The sequence below is a fragment of the Cyrtonyx montezumae genome, unplaced genomic scaffold (genome assembly GCF_038088225.1).
Source record: "Cyrtonyx montezumae isolate F1298 unplaced genomic scaffold, pur_monq_1.0 scaffold_11, whole genome shotgun sequence".
NCBI lineage: Eukaryota > Metazoa > Chordata > Aves > Galliformes > Odontophoridae > Cyrtonyx > Cyrtonyx montezumae.
Genome location: NW_027071837.1, coordinates 4,100,830 through 4,118,108, shown reverse-complemented (window position 1 = coordinate 4,118,108; position 17,279 = coordinate 4,100,830). Strand labels below are relative to the sequence as shown.

Sequence of the window (17,279 nt, the reverse complement as noted above, 5' to 3'; positions counted from 1 at the left end):
TTCTATGTGCCACCATCAGATGATCAGAAGAAAACAAATTCAACATCAGTGAAAAAATCCTGCTTTCTGTGAACGGCGCAGCTCTGCTCCCACGGGTGATATTCTTTGTGAATAAGGATGTTGGGATTCATCATCTTCTGGAGTTATGGCACTTGGGTTGTAATGTACTTCAGCTAGGGAAAATAATGGGGGAAGTTTTTCAATGATGATAATTTGGTTTCACTTATTCAGAAATAAACCTGACTGTGCAAACTAAATGAACATGCCCCTGTTTTAACTTTAGGAAAGTAACAGAAATCAGCATGTTTCTAAAGAATGGGAATGTTTGTTGAAAAGAGCAGAATTCCTATAAGGGAACCCTGTGTTCAGAATCTGACTCTGCATCAATGTCTCCATCTTGGAAGGCAAAATCTTCTGTTGGGATCCTTCTGGACTAAATAGGCTCTGTAATCCCCAATATCTTTGTTCTTTTGGGAATGCATGAGACAGAATAGATTACAGTAACTCCCTAACTGGAAACAGGTGTCATGGCAACAACAGCTAGCTGGCATAGGGTAGAGCATCTCTTAGGTGCCTCAGTTGGAAGCTAAGCTGAGTGTTCCCCTCCTTTTGGAGAAAAGCCATGCCAGGATCTTATGGGCTTTCTGAGTTTCCTTCCATATAGCAAAAGGCATTACTGACCTCGAATTGAAGTCTGGCATACACAAAGCAGTATTCCCATTTATTTCCACTGGTTGGGATTTGACAGTCACCATATGAGAACTATGGCATTTTAGTCTGTTTTCTTACCGATCCTAAAATTCCTATCCAGAGAAGTCCCAGGGAGGGTATCTGAACTGAAAGTCGAGCTTGTTCCATTAGAATTTGTATTCCACAAAGCTGGGGAAGGGGATCTGTGGTTTAAAGGTCGTGGTGTAGATGTAGGAGTCGTACCTGACCCATTCCAGCCTGGAACGAGAGATTAGAAAGCACAGGAATAAAATTCTGTATGGGAAATTCTTCCTGGCGTGTTACATCTCAAACCGCCAGAGAGGAAGAAGTTCATCTTGTACCTTCCTTGTACATAATTAGTGACTACACTGAAATCTTTTTCAGAAATGTACATTTTCAAATGCATACTAACACACTGTGATCATATCATGTAAGCAGTTCATGGAAGAGTATCCAATGCAACGCAGAAATAGTGGAAAACTATTGCAGAGAATCCCATGCTCCTTACTGTAGAACATCTGTGACACAATTCAAGCTGAAGGAAACCACTTAATGCTTACCAGAATAATTATTCTGTTGAAATCTCCTACAGCAAAAGTGTATTCGGCACTGCTTCACTACATCTTCCTTCATTAGGCAGTGAAACACAAAAATAAAGAACCCTAAAGAAGAAAGGTGATTAATCACAGGTTTGGGGCTCAATTCTCCACCCTGCTCTCCCTTTTCTGATGTATTTATGTACCACTGAGTACCAGCAAGTACCAGCCAGTGCCAGTGTCATGTTGGTCCAGAGTTGCACTGAAAGTCATTGGTTGTATATGAAAGGGTATCAGGAAGAGCTTCCTGCAGATTTGGTCTAAGAATCATCTGATGATCACTGGAGATTCTCAACGAGCATTTTTATGCCCAGACAAAAAGGACTGTGCCAGCTCCTGAAAATATGTGCTTATTGGGACCCACGTTTCAAATGTGTGCCTTCGTGTACCTGATGGCCATATCTGTCATAGCAGTTCCATCTAAACTACACTATCATTTCACTTCAGTTGAGCTTTCCTACTGAAATAGCAAAACAGTGTAACTCAAAATCTGTATGACCTCTCCACTTCCCCCATACTTTAATAATGTGATACTACAAATGTATTTCTATTCCACAGTCCCAAACTGTTGCATTTATGGCTGTACTCCAATCAGGAATCACCTTGCAAAGTGTTAAAAATGCTGAAGAGATACAGGAAAAATATCCTCACTGCTCCCCAGGCAAAAAAGGCAAAGCTCCAAGTTAAGCCCAAGAGGAACATCAAGCTGAAAGCACTTTTGAGGTCCTGCAGAAATAAACGTTTCCAGAATCTGGGTTTCTTTTGCGTCCTTGATTTCACAGAGTGGATTTGGAGGAGAACAGTGATGAACATGGCTGTGTTGGTCAAAAACACCAGGAAGATATAGGCCACAACTGAGATGTAAAACACCACATTATCTTGAATCCAGCAACTGCAAGAAAGGGAAATGTGATGAGGAGTTCTGTGGGCAGCAAAGCTAAAGAAGCCTGCTTTCCAAAATATTGCTCCCATGTGGTTCTTCTGTACCCAGCGATGGCACTCCCTAACACCCGTTGCTTTCCCCAGTACTGACACCTGCAGAATCTCTTTTTTTTTCTTCCCCTTTTTCATGGGTGTTACAGAAATGTAATATCTTGGAGACTTCTGTCAGATTCAGATAAATCTGATAATTGTTTCACGAATGAACAGTGCACACACACAATGATACACTGCCTTAGGAAAATCAATTTAAATATGACTTAATTAGGAGTCTGATAAACAGTTTTCTTTCTGAGGTGTCATGAGTGTGATGTCTCTCTGATATTCTAATATTTCAGTTAATTTTCACCAACAAGTGATCAGACTGTGCTAAATAGGAAGCAGGGGGGGGAAACAAAACAACCAACAAAAACTAAGAGATGCATTCCTTGCTATAATATCATCTTAGAAAGGGTGAAAGAAAAGAGTGTTTTTCCACTGGAGAAGACAGAATGTGCAGGGAGCATATACTGATGTCATATCAAACTGAGTTGGTGTTGTGTAAAGGAAAATCCAAGGAGGAAAAGCAGAGATGACACACACAGAGGGAAAAGAATGTTGGGCACAAAGCTACTACTAAGTGATAGTTACTCCATGCAGTCGTCATATGGTCCAAAAGGACCCATTAAACCAGAACCATTGAAAGGAGAGAGTTGAGATAGGGAAGGAAAGACAAAAGAAGAAAGCAGTTGTTGCCTTCTCATTATTTCTCCTATCTTTAAAATACTCTGAAGACCATCAAAAAGCTTGAAGTGTTGTACTTACAAATTGCTGAATGGATTGTTCTCACTTTGTGATCCATTGCCATAGAAATCTTTATTTATAATGAGCACGATAATAATCACAATTGCTGGTATTCCTAATGTGGAAAGCAAGAAAAGAAGAGAGATTTCAGTAGAAAAGATAAAATGAAGACTATGGGAAGATGTCATAATTTCAGATGACTAATTACTGCAGACACGTACTTCTTGAGATCAAATTGTACTCCCAAAGCTCCTTCTGAAATGAGTGCAATTAAATGTGTGGCATAGCAGGATTAATCTCCTTATTTATGTAAATTACAAATGAGTAGGCATAAAATATCTGTGTTTGCAAAATGTTTGTGAATGTTCAAACATCTCCAGAAGGGATCCAATCTGGTAAAATAAAACCAACTGATTATTACAAAAAGCAGTGTGTCAAAAGAGAAGCAGACTGCAGCATTTTGCATTAGGATCTGACAGAGACAGACATTTTGCAGCCAGTGTTTGATCAGTCTTCCCTCCCATTAATTCCCTATTTGCTCTATTTCTTCTGGCTTTTCTGTTCAGAACAACTGCTGCCAGCAGTGCCATTACATATGGTTGCCTTTGAGAGCAATTATATGCAACATTAAATCTAAGGATGGAGATGATTACATACTGCACTCTATTCAAAGATGTTCAGAAAGTGCTTTGAAGCAGACTCTAATGGCTACAAAAACAATGCATGCCAAACTGTTCTCTGGGTCACCACCTCTGATAACACCTTCTGTAACAACTGAGCCATCACATGGGGATCTGTGTGCACCACATTCCTGCTAGCTCCATCTTAGAGAAGAACAGAAGTCAAAAGGAAGTTTGCTTACTTACCCCACCCAGCAATGCAGCATTTTAGGATGTATTTTGGGATGTAAATGTTGAAAACTTTGACGAGAGCCAAGTAGAGGTGGACAGACTCCATGCACATCCAGGTGAAAGCTGCCAGCAGGAAATAGTGCAGGAGTGCAGCCACGGCAATGCAGAGAGCAGGCAGGTTGTAGGAGGACAGCCAGGGGTTGACCAAGAAGATCACGTTCAACATCAGCAATGCAGCACAGAGGTTCAGCAGGATTTTTGCAGGATTGTCTCTCCGCAGCTTTCTAAATAGGAGTGGAAAGTAACAAGGATGTCATTGCACAGATGGTGCTGGGTCCATTCTGCAGTTTCCTAAGCCTGGAGCCTCATTGTGCCAGGAGCTACTGGTACATCCAGCATGAAACTAAACCCTTCTGACAGCACAAACGCACCGGAGTGACCGACAGCAAGAGATCAGGAACATAAGCATCTCTATTTTACTGTTCATAGCATCCAACATGCAGTTTATATAGAGGGAATATTCTGTATTCTTGGCATGAAATCTTACCCATATCTATGAAATAACCCATTTATGAAATGGAAAAAAACTGAAGAAATCAGAAGTTACTGAACAATTCGATGCATGTCTCAAAGTGTAAGGATTTGAATCCCGATTTCACCACAGTCACAGGTCAAAGTAAAGCAGTACTCCTTCAGATCTCACTCCTGCCCCTTGTGCATGACATCAACTAATATTAGCAAACATTCTGCTGGTTTCTGAAATGTTTTTGTTGCAAAAGCATTAAAAGGTGATAGAAACAAAGGATCAGACTTACTCAAGGGCTAGGTATGTCACCAGTGTTATACCCAAAAAAAGGGAAGAAGCACCACATCCTGCATAGCTTATCAGAGTTAACACACGATCATTTGTGGCATCTATCTCTGCCCGGGACAAGTCCTAGATAGAAAGTAAAGAATCACAGCTGTTTGCCAGATGAAGATAATTGCTTTCCACATTTTCACATTGGTAAGAAAAATAATTTCTATTTTCACATGTTTCTTACTGCACAACCCTGCAGAATATTCACACTAGTGTGGCCAGTTCAGCATTCAGCATTTCAGATATCCAGCACTTGGTTGTGAAGTGGGCAATGCCGTACTACGGAAATCACAAATTCAGCAAGGATCATACCAAGGGTATTCAACTGGGAGCCTGCTTTGTAGGAGAAGCTCCAGTTTTAATGTTTCAGCAGCAGCTGCCATCCTGGGAACTGCACAGATTTGCTAAATGTCTTGGAGTGCACATCCAAAGTCACCCTGCAAACACCATGCGGGAGGACGGGCCCTGCTTCTCCCAGCTGCTGCCAGGAATGAGGCAGATGGGATTTTGGTTGTTTCCTGCCATGTTTTCTCTGTCGTTTGGTGAAACATTGAACACCAAACTAGTAACCTACACCTCTGGCGTACAGTGGACTTAGCGGTGTCAACTCCTTGCACCTATGCTTGTATCTTAGTGGAAGCACAAAAGAAGAGAGATCTTAAAACGAGACAGAATTCCAACTGCTTGAATGGAAACTTCAGCAAGGCGTCTAAAACCTGTCAGGTCTTCATTCCTTCCTGCAGAAGTCCCATTTTTGCGACCGGAGAGAGATTTAATGCCTCTCCTTGAGCAGGGCAATGCTGACCCCTAGGGGAGGCTGGGCAAGACCTAGAGGGGAGGGACAGCCTTGTTCCTCAGTGGTTGAGTTCTACTAGCAGCAGACAGTTCTGAGTTCAGTTCTTGCCCATCTCATTGCATTTGTTGCAGCCCATTCTCAGACAGCTATCTCTGCACTCTCATTTTTTGAGATTTGACTTTTAGAGGCAGTTTTCTGTGTATTAAAACACTAAGTGCCTTTTCTGCCAGGAGCTGATAGTTAATGATAACTCCTGTGTTGAATCTTACCTTCCTGTTGGAATGTGGGCAAAACTGTCAGGAAGATATTGAATTATTAGTTGCCAACTGGCAAGTAATAAATTAAACAGAATATTTCCAAGTAGGAAAACGGCACACGAACATTGATTAAGTCGTGTTGTAAATTACATCTATAAAATGAATTTGTCTTGAAGCAAGGAACATTTAGATAACTTCATGCCATGACAGTTATTATAACTGCTTTGTTGCTATTGATTTTGGCAAAATGGCAGATGTCTAACAGCTGGGATGGATGTGAATCTCCCATCTCTCTCCAAAACTATGTGATGACTTTATCTGGTGCCATGGGACTCTTCTGGAGGTGATTCATGGCGTACTTACCAGCAAGACTCCAAAATGGGTAAGATGGTTACAAAAACAGATTGTGTAATTCATATCTGTATATTCCGTTTCACACCCTGTTGTATTCCAACCACCCAGTCCATCTGTGTAATATAGAAAAAGAGATTTTTAAGCAGAGTTAGTCATGCTCAGTCATTTATAGCTCTGCAGCATACAGAATGTGTGAATATGAGCTCAAGTTAGTACAGATTGCAGGGTCATTTAGCAGCATACAAATGATATTTCACACAGGAACACATCTTAAACAGTTGCCTGAGAACCTCAAAACTTGGACGAAAGCCTTTGGTGGAAGGAAGAAATATTTAAAGTCATTTCCATGCCTGCACTAAGAGAAAAAAGAAGGTAAAGAAGAGTCAGCTTGACAAGGCTGCACTGCAGGGTGTGGAAATACAGAAGGAAAGAAATATTTACAGGGCAGAGGGACTGTTTAGAGAGCATGTAGCACTGGACAAGCCAGATCATATTTTTGACCCTATTTATGTGGCATGTATGGCATATTCAGAAGCTATACTTCAAATTTAAAAATAAATAAATAGACAAATAAATAAGTGAAATCTAATGTTAACATTAGAGAGGCAATCTCTCCCACATGGCCTTAATTAACCCAACTCGTGGTTATCTTTCTGCATCCATTTACTCTCTGAGCCATATTCAAAGCCTGACCACAGCAGAGTCCCCACTGACTTCCCTGGGGCAACTCTGAGACATCATCTGATGCTCCCCTGCATTTCTGCCTTTTTTCTTTGACTAACTCTTCTTATCCATGTGGATGCACTGTTGCACATTGCCAGGCATGTATCCCCAGAAGTAGCACCAGTTACTGAGATATCAGTGCCAGTGGAAAGCAGCAGAGCAGAAGGGGACAGATGCAAGGAGGTGGACTCCAAATTTCAAACACGATCCAAAGGCTCTGGTGACAGAGTGAGCACAGCAGCTCTGTACATCACACTTACTGTTCTTCAGAAAGTCCCAAAAGACACAGTGCACTGCTGCATCACCCTAAAAGCAGAGAAACAAAAAGAAGCTGTGACATTCATTCAGTACATCTGTGCACTGGCTTGCATCCTGCTTATACTTGGGATTTACAGCTATGGCATTTTGATTTAACTCCCCCTGTTCTGGAATGAGGAATGAGGGGAGCTTGGTCTCTGTGATTTTTGGCATTTTATGGCACTGAGGGTCTATTGGTTCCTGAAGATGGGGACAGTGGGACTGTTGGTCACAGGAAACCATCCGGGATGGCACTGCACTCATCCATGGCACCACAGCCAGCAAAGAGTCCCCATTCTGCCTTTCCCATTACCAAGTGAAATCCTGGGAGTCAGTGGTTTTCCCAGTTTTCCCAATTTCTTCATCTTTTGTTGTCTGCTTAGGCAGAAAAGCTGACAAGTTTTCCAGCTCGGATTGATCCCTATGTCTGATCTCATTGGCTTCACATGATATCTGAAGTGTCCCACCAAATTACTGGTGAAATGCTCAACTTATGACTAAGATCTACCATGAAAACGTAGATTTCAAATGACAACAACAAAAAATTAGTAAATCTCGCAATAAGAAAACCTTTATTCCAGAATTTCATCGTTTCTGTTCTTTCTCTGAAACAAGGTGGAGAAGAAACCTAGGAGAAAATAGAGCTGGCAAGTGTGCTACAAGCAGCTGAACAAACTTAAATGAGTATTTAATGCAGCGTTTGCTCTGGGGGACACTCGAGTTTATTACTCATAATGCTGCAGCAAACTTTCCCAAGGCACGGATTCATTTTCTTTTATTATTAATAAAGTTTGATAAGGTGCAGAGTTTACAGGAAGCAACCTAGCAGATAAGCCGTTAAAGACTTGTGATCTGCAGACTGTCAAATATAATTAGGCAGAGAGCCAAAGCTGTAGGTTAGGAGGACAAATCATTAAATATTTAATTAGGATATTTTTTAAAGGTCGACATAAAAATCCGAGAGGTGCCAGATGGCCTCGTGGAGTAAAAATGACAGAAGAGAAAGGATATGTGGATGAAATTTCTGGTTGTGTGTTATTTGCTAGAATTCTATGTATAGTCCATATTGCTGTAAAAGTGGCATTTTGAAGCTGTCGTTAACTGCAACCTTCATCAAATTCATCTTATTGAATATTTTGGTTTTGCCCTCATTTTGCTATGTGTTTGTGTGGAGAGTGGGCCATCAACATTTGCAACACGAAGAGGTAATGTAACCCAGTGAACAGTGAGTCGGAGCTGTGCCCACTGAGCAGAAAATGTAAAATAGATTTCAGTTCTGAAACATCGTTTGGGAAGAACACAAACCAAAGTAATTTTGCAAATCCCTATGCAGTGTTTTTGCATTTCTTGAAATTTGCCCCTCAGCGACCGAAGCGATTTGCAGAATTAGAGGCAACCACGGATTGCTGCAGTTAAACCCAAGCTGCCATTGTTTCAGCAAATAAATGATTTACTGAAAGAAACTGAGTGGATCAACACAGGGAAATGAGGAAAATGCCCCTTGCTTCTAAGCATGGGTTTACAGTGGAACGTGAGCTTTCCTGACCTGCAGGAGTGGACCCAACCACTGTCAGTCCTTTGGTTGATAGATGTTGGAGAGCTCAGTCAGCAAAATGTTCCAAACTTATCTGTCCCCTTGTCAGCTTATTTGAAGTGTAGGTGAGATCATCTTTATTTCAACACGTCTCTGAGTAAATGTACATATCCTACCTTATTTTTGTTGATGTGCTGAAGTGTTACATTCACAGGTTCGTTAAGGTTCTGAATCAGTGAATTTTCAATGCTGGCACTCACGACATACGTGTTCAGGCTCTCCTTCTGTAAGCTGTCATCCTGCAGTGGGAAAGTGCACACATGCAAACAATTCCAAGTCATTTGAGTTCCCAGCAATCCTGCCCCTCACTGCTTTTTCAAATTGTCTTTCTTAGAAATTGCAATCACCTTAACGCCACAGGATGCCCGATGTAATTTAACTGCTTGCTACTCAATCAGAACATGCAGTTAGCAGCCAATTCGGGGACAGTCTCCACATCAGCAGAAGCAGAACAGCTTCAGCTGCATCATCTGGATTGAGAAATCTGCATATCAAAACATCCAGTTGCGTATCATTTAGCTCATTATGCAGCAGACACACTTGTGGATGTTTCTTCTGTGTGGAAATCATTGCTCAGCACACTGTATGCTCCGTCGTACCAAAGGAAATGCCCCTTTTTAAACTACACTCGTGTCCCAGAGTAAAGAAAACACAGCAAATACCAGAACAGTTCTAAATGCTGCGTGTTGGTGCTGCTGTTGTTTTAATGGAGACAGAAATCTTGAAATTATTTTCATGATTATTGAAATGCGTTGCAGACATTGTTTAAGCAAAAGCTTACATTCAGAGCAGGATGGGGCACATTATATTTTTACAGAACAAAAGCAGCAGATTAACATCAGCCATAGAAAAGGAAGAAAACGTCTGCAGTCTCCAGACTCCTCTCAGAGCAGTGTCACTGCTGAGAAGGTTTTGCTGCTTGGATGCATTTTCCCTGCAGATGTCTTAGTGCTCTGTCAGCCTGATGCTAAATGTGCCCAGAGCAGATCACGCTGCTGGGATTGTGGTTCTGTGCACATTAAGAATGACCGAAGCGATGGTTTGCATTTGTTAGGAATGATAGTTACCACAAAGAGAGAAGTCGTGCCAAAAAAATTAAACTGGATCTTTGAATACATGTCTGGGTCAGCATGGTTGTCCCCTAAGAATGTCTTCAGTGATTTAGGCAAACGCACTGAGGCCAGGGCATTTTCAAATGGGCTTTCTTGCACACTGATCTGTAGGAAAGAAACAACGTGCTCAGAGCTGCCTTCCCCAGGTCGCACACATACCAGCAGCAGGAAAGGCCTGGATTAGCCAGAGGTCCCCGAGGTGGCAGTTAGTTCTCACCTTGATATCCCCTCTTTGGTCATACGAGGTGACACCAAAGGCCACTCCTTCAAACACGCTGGGATCCGGGCGCATCACCAACAAAGCGAAGGACGTGGTTACGACTGACGTGTTCCTTTCTGTGTGAGACAGCTTATAGCCTATCTCCTCTGTTGTCTTCAGGATACTTCACCAACAGCAACAGCAAGAAAAAAAGATATATCTCTTGAAATGTTCTCCTGGCTTCATAATAGCAGTCGGGATCTAATCAGCTAAACGCCTGTGCTCTGGTTATGACCACAAAGAGCATTCCCTAGGGCAGAATGGACTATGTTTGGGATAGATGGCATTTTGTTGGGTGCAGGGTCAGGTGGCTTCAAGCAATTGGGTTAGTGTAGAGTCACAGAATCCTAGAACCATTAGATTTCAACCCCAACCCACCTCTGCCATGTCCATAACCATGACCCTCAGTGCCACGTACAGAGTATGGAGTACGGAGGGATGATCACCTCCTGCTCCTGCTGGCCACACTATTGCTTATAGAAGCCAGGATGCCACTGGCCTTCTTGGCCACCTGGGCCAAGAGCCAACCTGGGTTGTTCAATGCATGTGTATTAAAAGAGTCAGACTTCTTGTTGGGCCATCCATAAGGCCATTCAGCATTATGCAAGTAGGGATAACAGCCTACTGGAAATGTGTGAGACAGCTGGCTTTGACAGACTGAAGGAAAACCTTCCTGTCTTTCCCAGACACAGCAGGACCCCTGAATCCCCACAGGATCCTTTTGACCCCAGAGCTGCAAAGTCTGCAGTTAAATTATCAGAGTACCCGAGGTCTAGAGTTGCTACTGAGACCTTATAGAAGCAAAGTCAGCTCTTGTTGGATGTCATGCCTAGCACATGCCAGGTATCATCAGAGTACTCATTCATATACCCAATATTCTCCTGTAAAAATATTTTCATTTTCATTACAAACTTTATATACCAACTCCATCTCCATAATGGGTCAGGAGTCCAGGGTATATATTAGCATTAGAATGTCCTCCTTGTCCCTGAAAGCTTACAGTGCATGGGAAGGTATTTGGGAGTAATGGGTATTGCACTTGAAAGAAAAGAGTGTATTTGCGAAGGCAAAGGTGTTCAGCAGCCATCACAGCCCCCACTCCACACACTGCAGTGCAATAGACCTTGAAGAGAGAGAACACAGCCAAAAGGACCATGATGCTGCCCAAGGCTTTCTGTCCAGCAGATTTTCTAATCTATTTTTGTCTGCTGATTCTCTTGGACTTCTGAGTTTGGAAAGGCAATGAATGCAGAGTTCTCCAGTACAAACAGCTGAGCTGCTGCACTCTGTGCCCCACCTGGAGCCTAAGGGGAAATCTACTTTTGTGCAGCTGTGTTACTTACCTGTTGGTCATTTGTCTAACATTCTGATCCTCTATTTCTTGAAGTAAAATATAGTCCAGTAAAGTCAATATAGCCTCTGCAAGAGTCACACTAAAATCTACAAACTTCACGACATCAGAAATTATATTTCCAATAACTTCTAGTTCTTCCATATCCAATGTTGCCTCCGGCAAGAGATATAAAATATGCTGAATGACATCTTGTGCATTTTCTGGGAAAGGGGAAAAAAAAGGGAGTACAGGTGATTTGTGTGGCTTCACATCTAGATATATAGCTACATGTATGTACATTAACTAGACTGCGCCTCTCCTTTTTCTATGTGGGCTTAATGCTTCTGATCTATTATGACCCCAAAAGTCAATAAACCCTCAACACGCCAACAAAACTGGCAAAAACTTCAAAGTAAAATCTGGGTATTTCAGGTGGTATTTTAAAGAAGGAAAACAATGTAGTTTTCATAAGAATATAATCTCTTGCTTTTGGCTTATAAAGATTACCTGTAAATACTGTTTAACTTTGATCATTTGTGAGTTCAAAATTAAACAAGCCTCTCCCTCTGCCAAATGCTGCTTAATTGGCATAGCAGAAAAGCAAATTATGAATGATGTAGTTTAAAAATTTGGTATTTGCCATTCATCATCTCATCATTCTGCTATAATTTTTAATAGTAAGAGAGCTTTACTGCTCCAAGTCAGAGAGACTGTATGTAACTGCAGATATATTTCAACGAGATCTGCAGAACATTAACTCCTTTTGATGATAGTACAGGCAGGCAAAATCTGTCACATTGTTTTCTGGCTAGTCACTTAGTTCTACATCTAAGTGTTGGATATGAGACAGTTCTTCAGAGCAATAGCTAGAGAATTTGAATCAATCACAAAAACCATCTACATTAAAAATATTTCAAGATGACCAAGTGAGTAGGGTACATATAATACAATGCTACAGCTTTGGTTTTTCTGCAGTCCAACACACACACTGTCTAAGTATTACTTTACTTTCATTCACTGTATCATGGAAGAATCCACTGACTTACCCTCTGTTATGTCGACATTATGAAGATCCAGGATATTACTTGGAAGCTCCTCTAGTAATTTACATTCAGTCACATTTGGTTGACTCCAGAAAGATTGCTCAAGATCAGTATTAATTGCACTGAAAAATGAAATGTTTTTTTTTTAAGTTACATGAAAAAAATATATATTAATTTATGTTCCCCATATTTAACTAACTAAAATCATAGCATCATAGAATCATTAATTTTGAAAAGACCAATAAGGTCCTTTAGTGCAACCATCAACCAAGGTTGATACTAGGATAGTAGATTATCAAGTTGGATATTAAGAAGCGTTCTTTTATGATAAAGAGAGGTGAGGCACTGGCACAGGCTGCCCAGGGAGGTGGTGGCATCACTGTTCCTGGAGGTGTTTAGGGACAGGGTGGATGTAGTACTTTGGGACATGGGATAGTGAGCAATACTGGTGGTGGGTTGATGGTTGGACTTGATGATCTTAGCGGTCTTTTCCAACCTTAATGGTTCTATGATTCTATGACTCAGTGCCTGTGACCACTCTAGACCATATCACGCAGTGTGTCATCTGTCCTTTTCTTGAACACCTCCAGGAACCACCACCTCCCTGGGCAGCCTGTTCCAATACTTCACCAATTAACCTAATTTTGAAAATTGATTGCGAGTCAAACCTGACTTAGCACTCATTTAGCACAGTAGGAACAGAGTGCAAATGCCAGAGTGATTTGAAATGCACCTGGAAGGAGTGATATTCTGCCAATGGAGGGCACAGTGCCATGAGTGGATGGCACAAATGCTACAGTGCATCTGTTTCCCTTCCCAGCTCAAGCAGACAGTCAGCTTCCTGCTAGGCTGGCTTGCACTTGCTGCAGGTGATGGGTATGACACAGTACTCCCTTTTCCTGCAGCCTGTATTCAGCTAGCCATGTATGCTTCCCATCCTTCCTGGCACGGCACTGCTATGTGGCATTATAGACATCCATCCGGACTCCATCACACAAAGCTTCGTGCTCCCTCCTGTTTGTTATTCAAGAACCAAAATGAGATGTCCTGCTCACTCACCAGCTCCTCCGAGCAGACTGCAGAGGGTTTTTCTTGCAGCTGACCTCTGCTGTGCCAGCTGGACTTGTTTGTGGCCAGGAATAGCTGCCCTTGTATTTGGTCTGTGAAACACTTTCTGGGCAATCTATTAGTACTGAAGACAAAAGACATAAAAGATCTTTTAAAAGATTTTAGTAGTCAGAAAGCAGACTTCCCCACCCTGGACTTCCGCTTCTGCTGGCACTGAGCTGTTGTTTTTACATCTTTTGTGAGCTGGATGGGAGTATTTCACAAGCTTACTGACTGCAAGAAAGCATTTTCCCGAAGTAAAAGTAAGGCTGTGCTTCTGAAACCTTTTCCTTCTTTTGTTTGACAAGGTCAGTTCTCAGGTAAAGTGTCAGCTTCACAGCATCACAAATCATGATTTAACAGCAATACATCCTGCAGGATTCTCTCATCTATCTGAAGCTGCTTTCACACTGGCCCTTATTATCCTGTCAGTGTCTTTTCCTCCAACCTTGAAGTTTTGTACTTGACCTTTTAAGTCTTTGATACAAAACGTGTTATTGAATTTCAGGTGCAGTCTGTTATCTCTTATCTCTGGCTTGCTTCTGTGTTTTAAGGACTGATAAAGATTGTTACCAAACCAAAAAGATTACTTGCAGTTTGAGAGTCAATCCAATCAGCACTGGCATTAAAAGGATGCCTGCAATGGGTTGGGTTTCATTGCAAAGGTGTCTTTGCATTGCATTCTATAGCTTGTGCATCAGATGGAGTCTCGCAGGGATACCTGTAGGGATGTTTTCTAATCCTAACCTCTCCACAGAGTTTCAATTTGATAAAAAACCTGCAGTCAGAATGAGGTTTTAATGAAGTATCACCTATTGGCCTCACAGCCACATCTTCGGGTTCCACTTCTAATGACAGCGGTCCGTCTTCGTAAGTGTCACTCAGCAACTGTTTTATCTTGAGACTCAGCACTTCTTGTGTTTCATGTGATGTGACCTTTATGATGGCCTTACAAACATAGCTACAGATACAACATGCACACAATCAATGCCATGATATTAATATCACTTCATTGTTACACCTCACAATGTTACTGTCTGCAAAAACAGAGAGTAACACAGGGAATTATATTGAATTGAATAATTTATGTATGCATTTTATTCACCATAAGTGTAATCCTACAGTAAATGTCACCAAATACCACTTCTTATCTACAGGAGTGCCTTATCACTTGAAATGCATTATGAAGTACGAATTACTGGGAATGCAGGTACAAGAACCTATTTATAGTTTCATGGAATTGCCTCAAAAGGTTTCCTAATCCTGTTATCTTAGCAAAGGAAAATCTCTGTGAAAGTAAGCATTCTTCAACTGCGTTTTAAAGTTCAGAGTGAGCTAGTCACTAAACAATGAGGTCCTTCAGTACTCGATGTCCAGAGAGGCAGCAGACACCAAGGCTCCCCGGAAAGCACAGATTTAACCAACTGCTCTCCAGTGGATTACAGTGTTTTCTCTTCAAAACAACAACGTTTGCTGACTTAAGGAGGTTTGGAAAGACCAAACCTTTCTTTTGAGTGCTTCAGACATGGCAGAAAGAACAAAGGAGTGGGACCTTTCAAGTGTTTCCAACTCCTGTTTCTGCAGTTGTTTCCCACTCAGCACGGCCCTTGGGGTAACCATTTACAGCCCTTTGAAGCTGATGGGAACTCAGCTCCCTCTGCTCTCCTGGCCTGAAGTCAGAAGGCAATTAGGATTTCCTGCAGAAGAGGTGCAGGATTCATCCTGGCAGACTTCTTGGGCACGGCCCAGCGATGCAGTTTGCCACTTGCTGTTCTGGTTTTGGTGAGGGGCATTGCTGGCAGCCAACAGCACAGCACAAACCTCCCAGATCGCCAAGGAACTATGTCAAAACTCCCAGGATATGGGGTACACCAGGGAAACCTTGGATGCTCAGATACATTTCTCCGAGTTAAGCATTACTGTGATTCTGATTCTGCACGTTTTTCTGGTTTATGCAACTAAATGTTCCCCACTTACTCTGAAACTAAAATATCTGAGATGGAGTATTTGTGAGCAGGCTCATAGCAGGAAGCAGGATTTTCTTATTAAATAGCAGGAACTAGGAAAACATAGTTTATAACCACAGGTCTTACCTTTGTGACATCTGCTTTGTCTTCATCTTCAGTTCACATAGGACACAAAAAGTTAGAAGTGGTTACAATCAGCAGGTGCAAGGGTGATTGGAACAGTAGAAACCCCAGGTGTTCATTAAAATAGAACCTAATGGCTTTAAATGGCATCAGGACCTGTCTGTCTAGTGTAGCCTTTGTGTCAGAGTGCTTCTGGGATACGGAGACAAAACAGAAGCTCACAGTGCATGGATGCTATCTCATGTGGAGAGCAGAGGAGATCTGTGTCTGGCATTGCTCAGTCCCTGTGCTCACCCAAAGGCTTCTCCAAGGCACACTGTTCACAAGGAGTGCTGGGCATGTCCTGCCTTCATCTTACAAAGATTCCAATGTCTATTCAGACACAGTGGCTCTCCAGCCCAGTTATTTACATGGGGTACATTATATTTACTACTTTCTACAGAACACAGTAGTATTAGCATTTAGACCACGTAACTACAATATCCTCAATGCATAGATAAGAAAAAGTATGTTCTTAAATCAGAAAATAACCAGCTACATACACGAGTCCTCTTGTACACACTGCTTTGTGGAGAGTTACCCCTGCAACGGAATAGAATAATTATTTGATATTAAGCATATACATATTACATGTCCCATTCTGCTACTGCCCCAAAAGATCTTGTGACCACAAGGCAGACTTTGCAGCAGAGAAGTCATCTGGAATTCAGCACAGGTATACATGCATAAATCTCTAAGTGCTATGGCAGGTAGGGATTAAGACAGAAAGCTCTGGAGGGATCTGGTTCAAGATCCTGTTTCCTATTCTGTAAGTGATTTACATCCTCACACTTTAAAAACATTTTCTCTGTTAATTTCTTGGAGCTATTTAAACATCTTTGTTTCTATAAGGCAGTGAAGATGCACAGGTAGCTCCGCCTTTAGCTAGTCTGCATTTCATTTTCTGTTTCTCTTCTTACAGTTTTCAGAATGAGATTCACCTCATGTAAATAATGCCATGTATTACTGAATTACTGCTGTTTGTAAAGCAGGCAGTGATGGATGACATCAGAGAAGAAAGTAGGGAAGCTGAATATGCATTAAAATGATAAAACGCAAAGTCTGTGCAAGTGATGCTTTTATGAATTCAACAGTTGCTAAATATCCCTCTTAGTTGCTCACAGTTTGGATACAAATGCAGCTGGACTGGTTTCAAAGGCACAAAATAGGTGTCTTGGGAAAAATAACTGGCTCTGCCCATGGCAGGGGGTTGGAAGTGGATGATCTTTAAGGTCCCTTCCCACAAAAAACGTTCTGTGGTTCTGTCATTCTATGATTTTAACACCACTGTTTCTGAGCAGGGTCTTGGAACTGCAATACCCTTTTGTTAGATAGGATAAGAACCACTGTGTGCCTGCTTGTATGATCCAGGCAGCCCGCAGAGGTCTGCAGCACAGTTTGCAATTAATATGGCCAAAGATGATTTCTCCATTTGTCGGCAGATATTTTCTTTGTATTGGGCAAGATATTTATCTACAGGTGAAGTGAGCCCAGTAAACCAAACTTGGGTGCTCCAAATGAGCAGTTATATACATT

General features: G+C 41.7%; 1 protein-coding gene across 1 annotated transcript; it reads right to left on the bottom strand.

Moving 5' to 3' along the window:
- On the bottom strand, positions 1-14,485 carry ADGRG4 (adhesion G protein-coupled receptor G4). Its single transcript, XM_065729437.1, has 16 exons — positions 14,427-14,485; positions 13,567-13,699; positions 12,511-12,629; positions 11,475-11,685; positions 10,090-10,255; positions 9,828-9,977; positions 8,877-8,999; positions 7,130-7,175; positions 6,156-6,259; positions 4,696-4,817; positions 3,896-4,164; positions 3,051-3,144; positions 1,910-2,199; positions 1,272-1,373; positions 790-948; positions 1-173 (listed from the first exon to the last, which is right to left on the bottom strand). Exons 4-16 carry the CDS (start codon positions 11,624-11,626, stop codon positions 46-48), a joined length of 1,905 nt encoding a protein of 634 aa, XP_065585509.1. The 5' UTR covers positions 11,627-11,685; positions 12,511-12,629; positions 13,567-13,699; positions 14,427-14,485; the 3' UTR covers positions 1-45.
- Positions 14,486-17,279: the final 2,794 nt, after the last annotated feature.

Excerpts from the sequence above, each read along its gene's own strand:
- ADGRG4 (XM_065729437.1), bottom strand. The coding sequence starts at position 11,626 with ATGGAAGAACTAGAAGTTATTGGAAATATAATTTCTGATGTCGTGAAG. Across the intron at positions 4,818-6,155 it reads CCCATTTTGGAGTCTTGCTG|GACTTGTCCCGGGCAGAGAT; the intron begins GTAAGTACGCCA and ends CTTTCTATCTAG. Across the intron at positions 1,374-1,909 it reads CATTTTTAACACTTTGCAAG|GGTTCTTTATTTTTGTGTTT; the intron begins GTGATTCCTGAT and ends TTTCTTCTTTAG.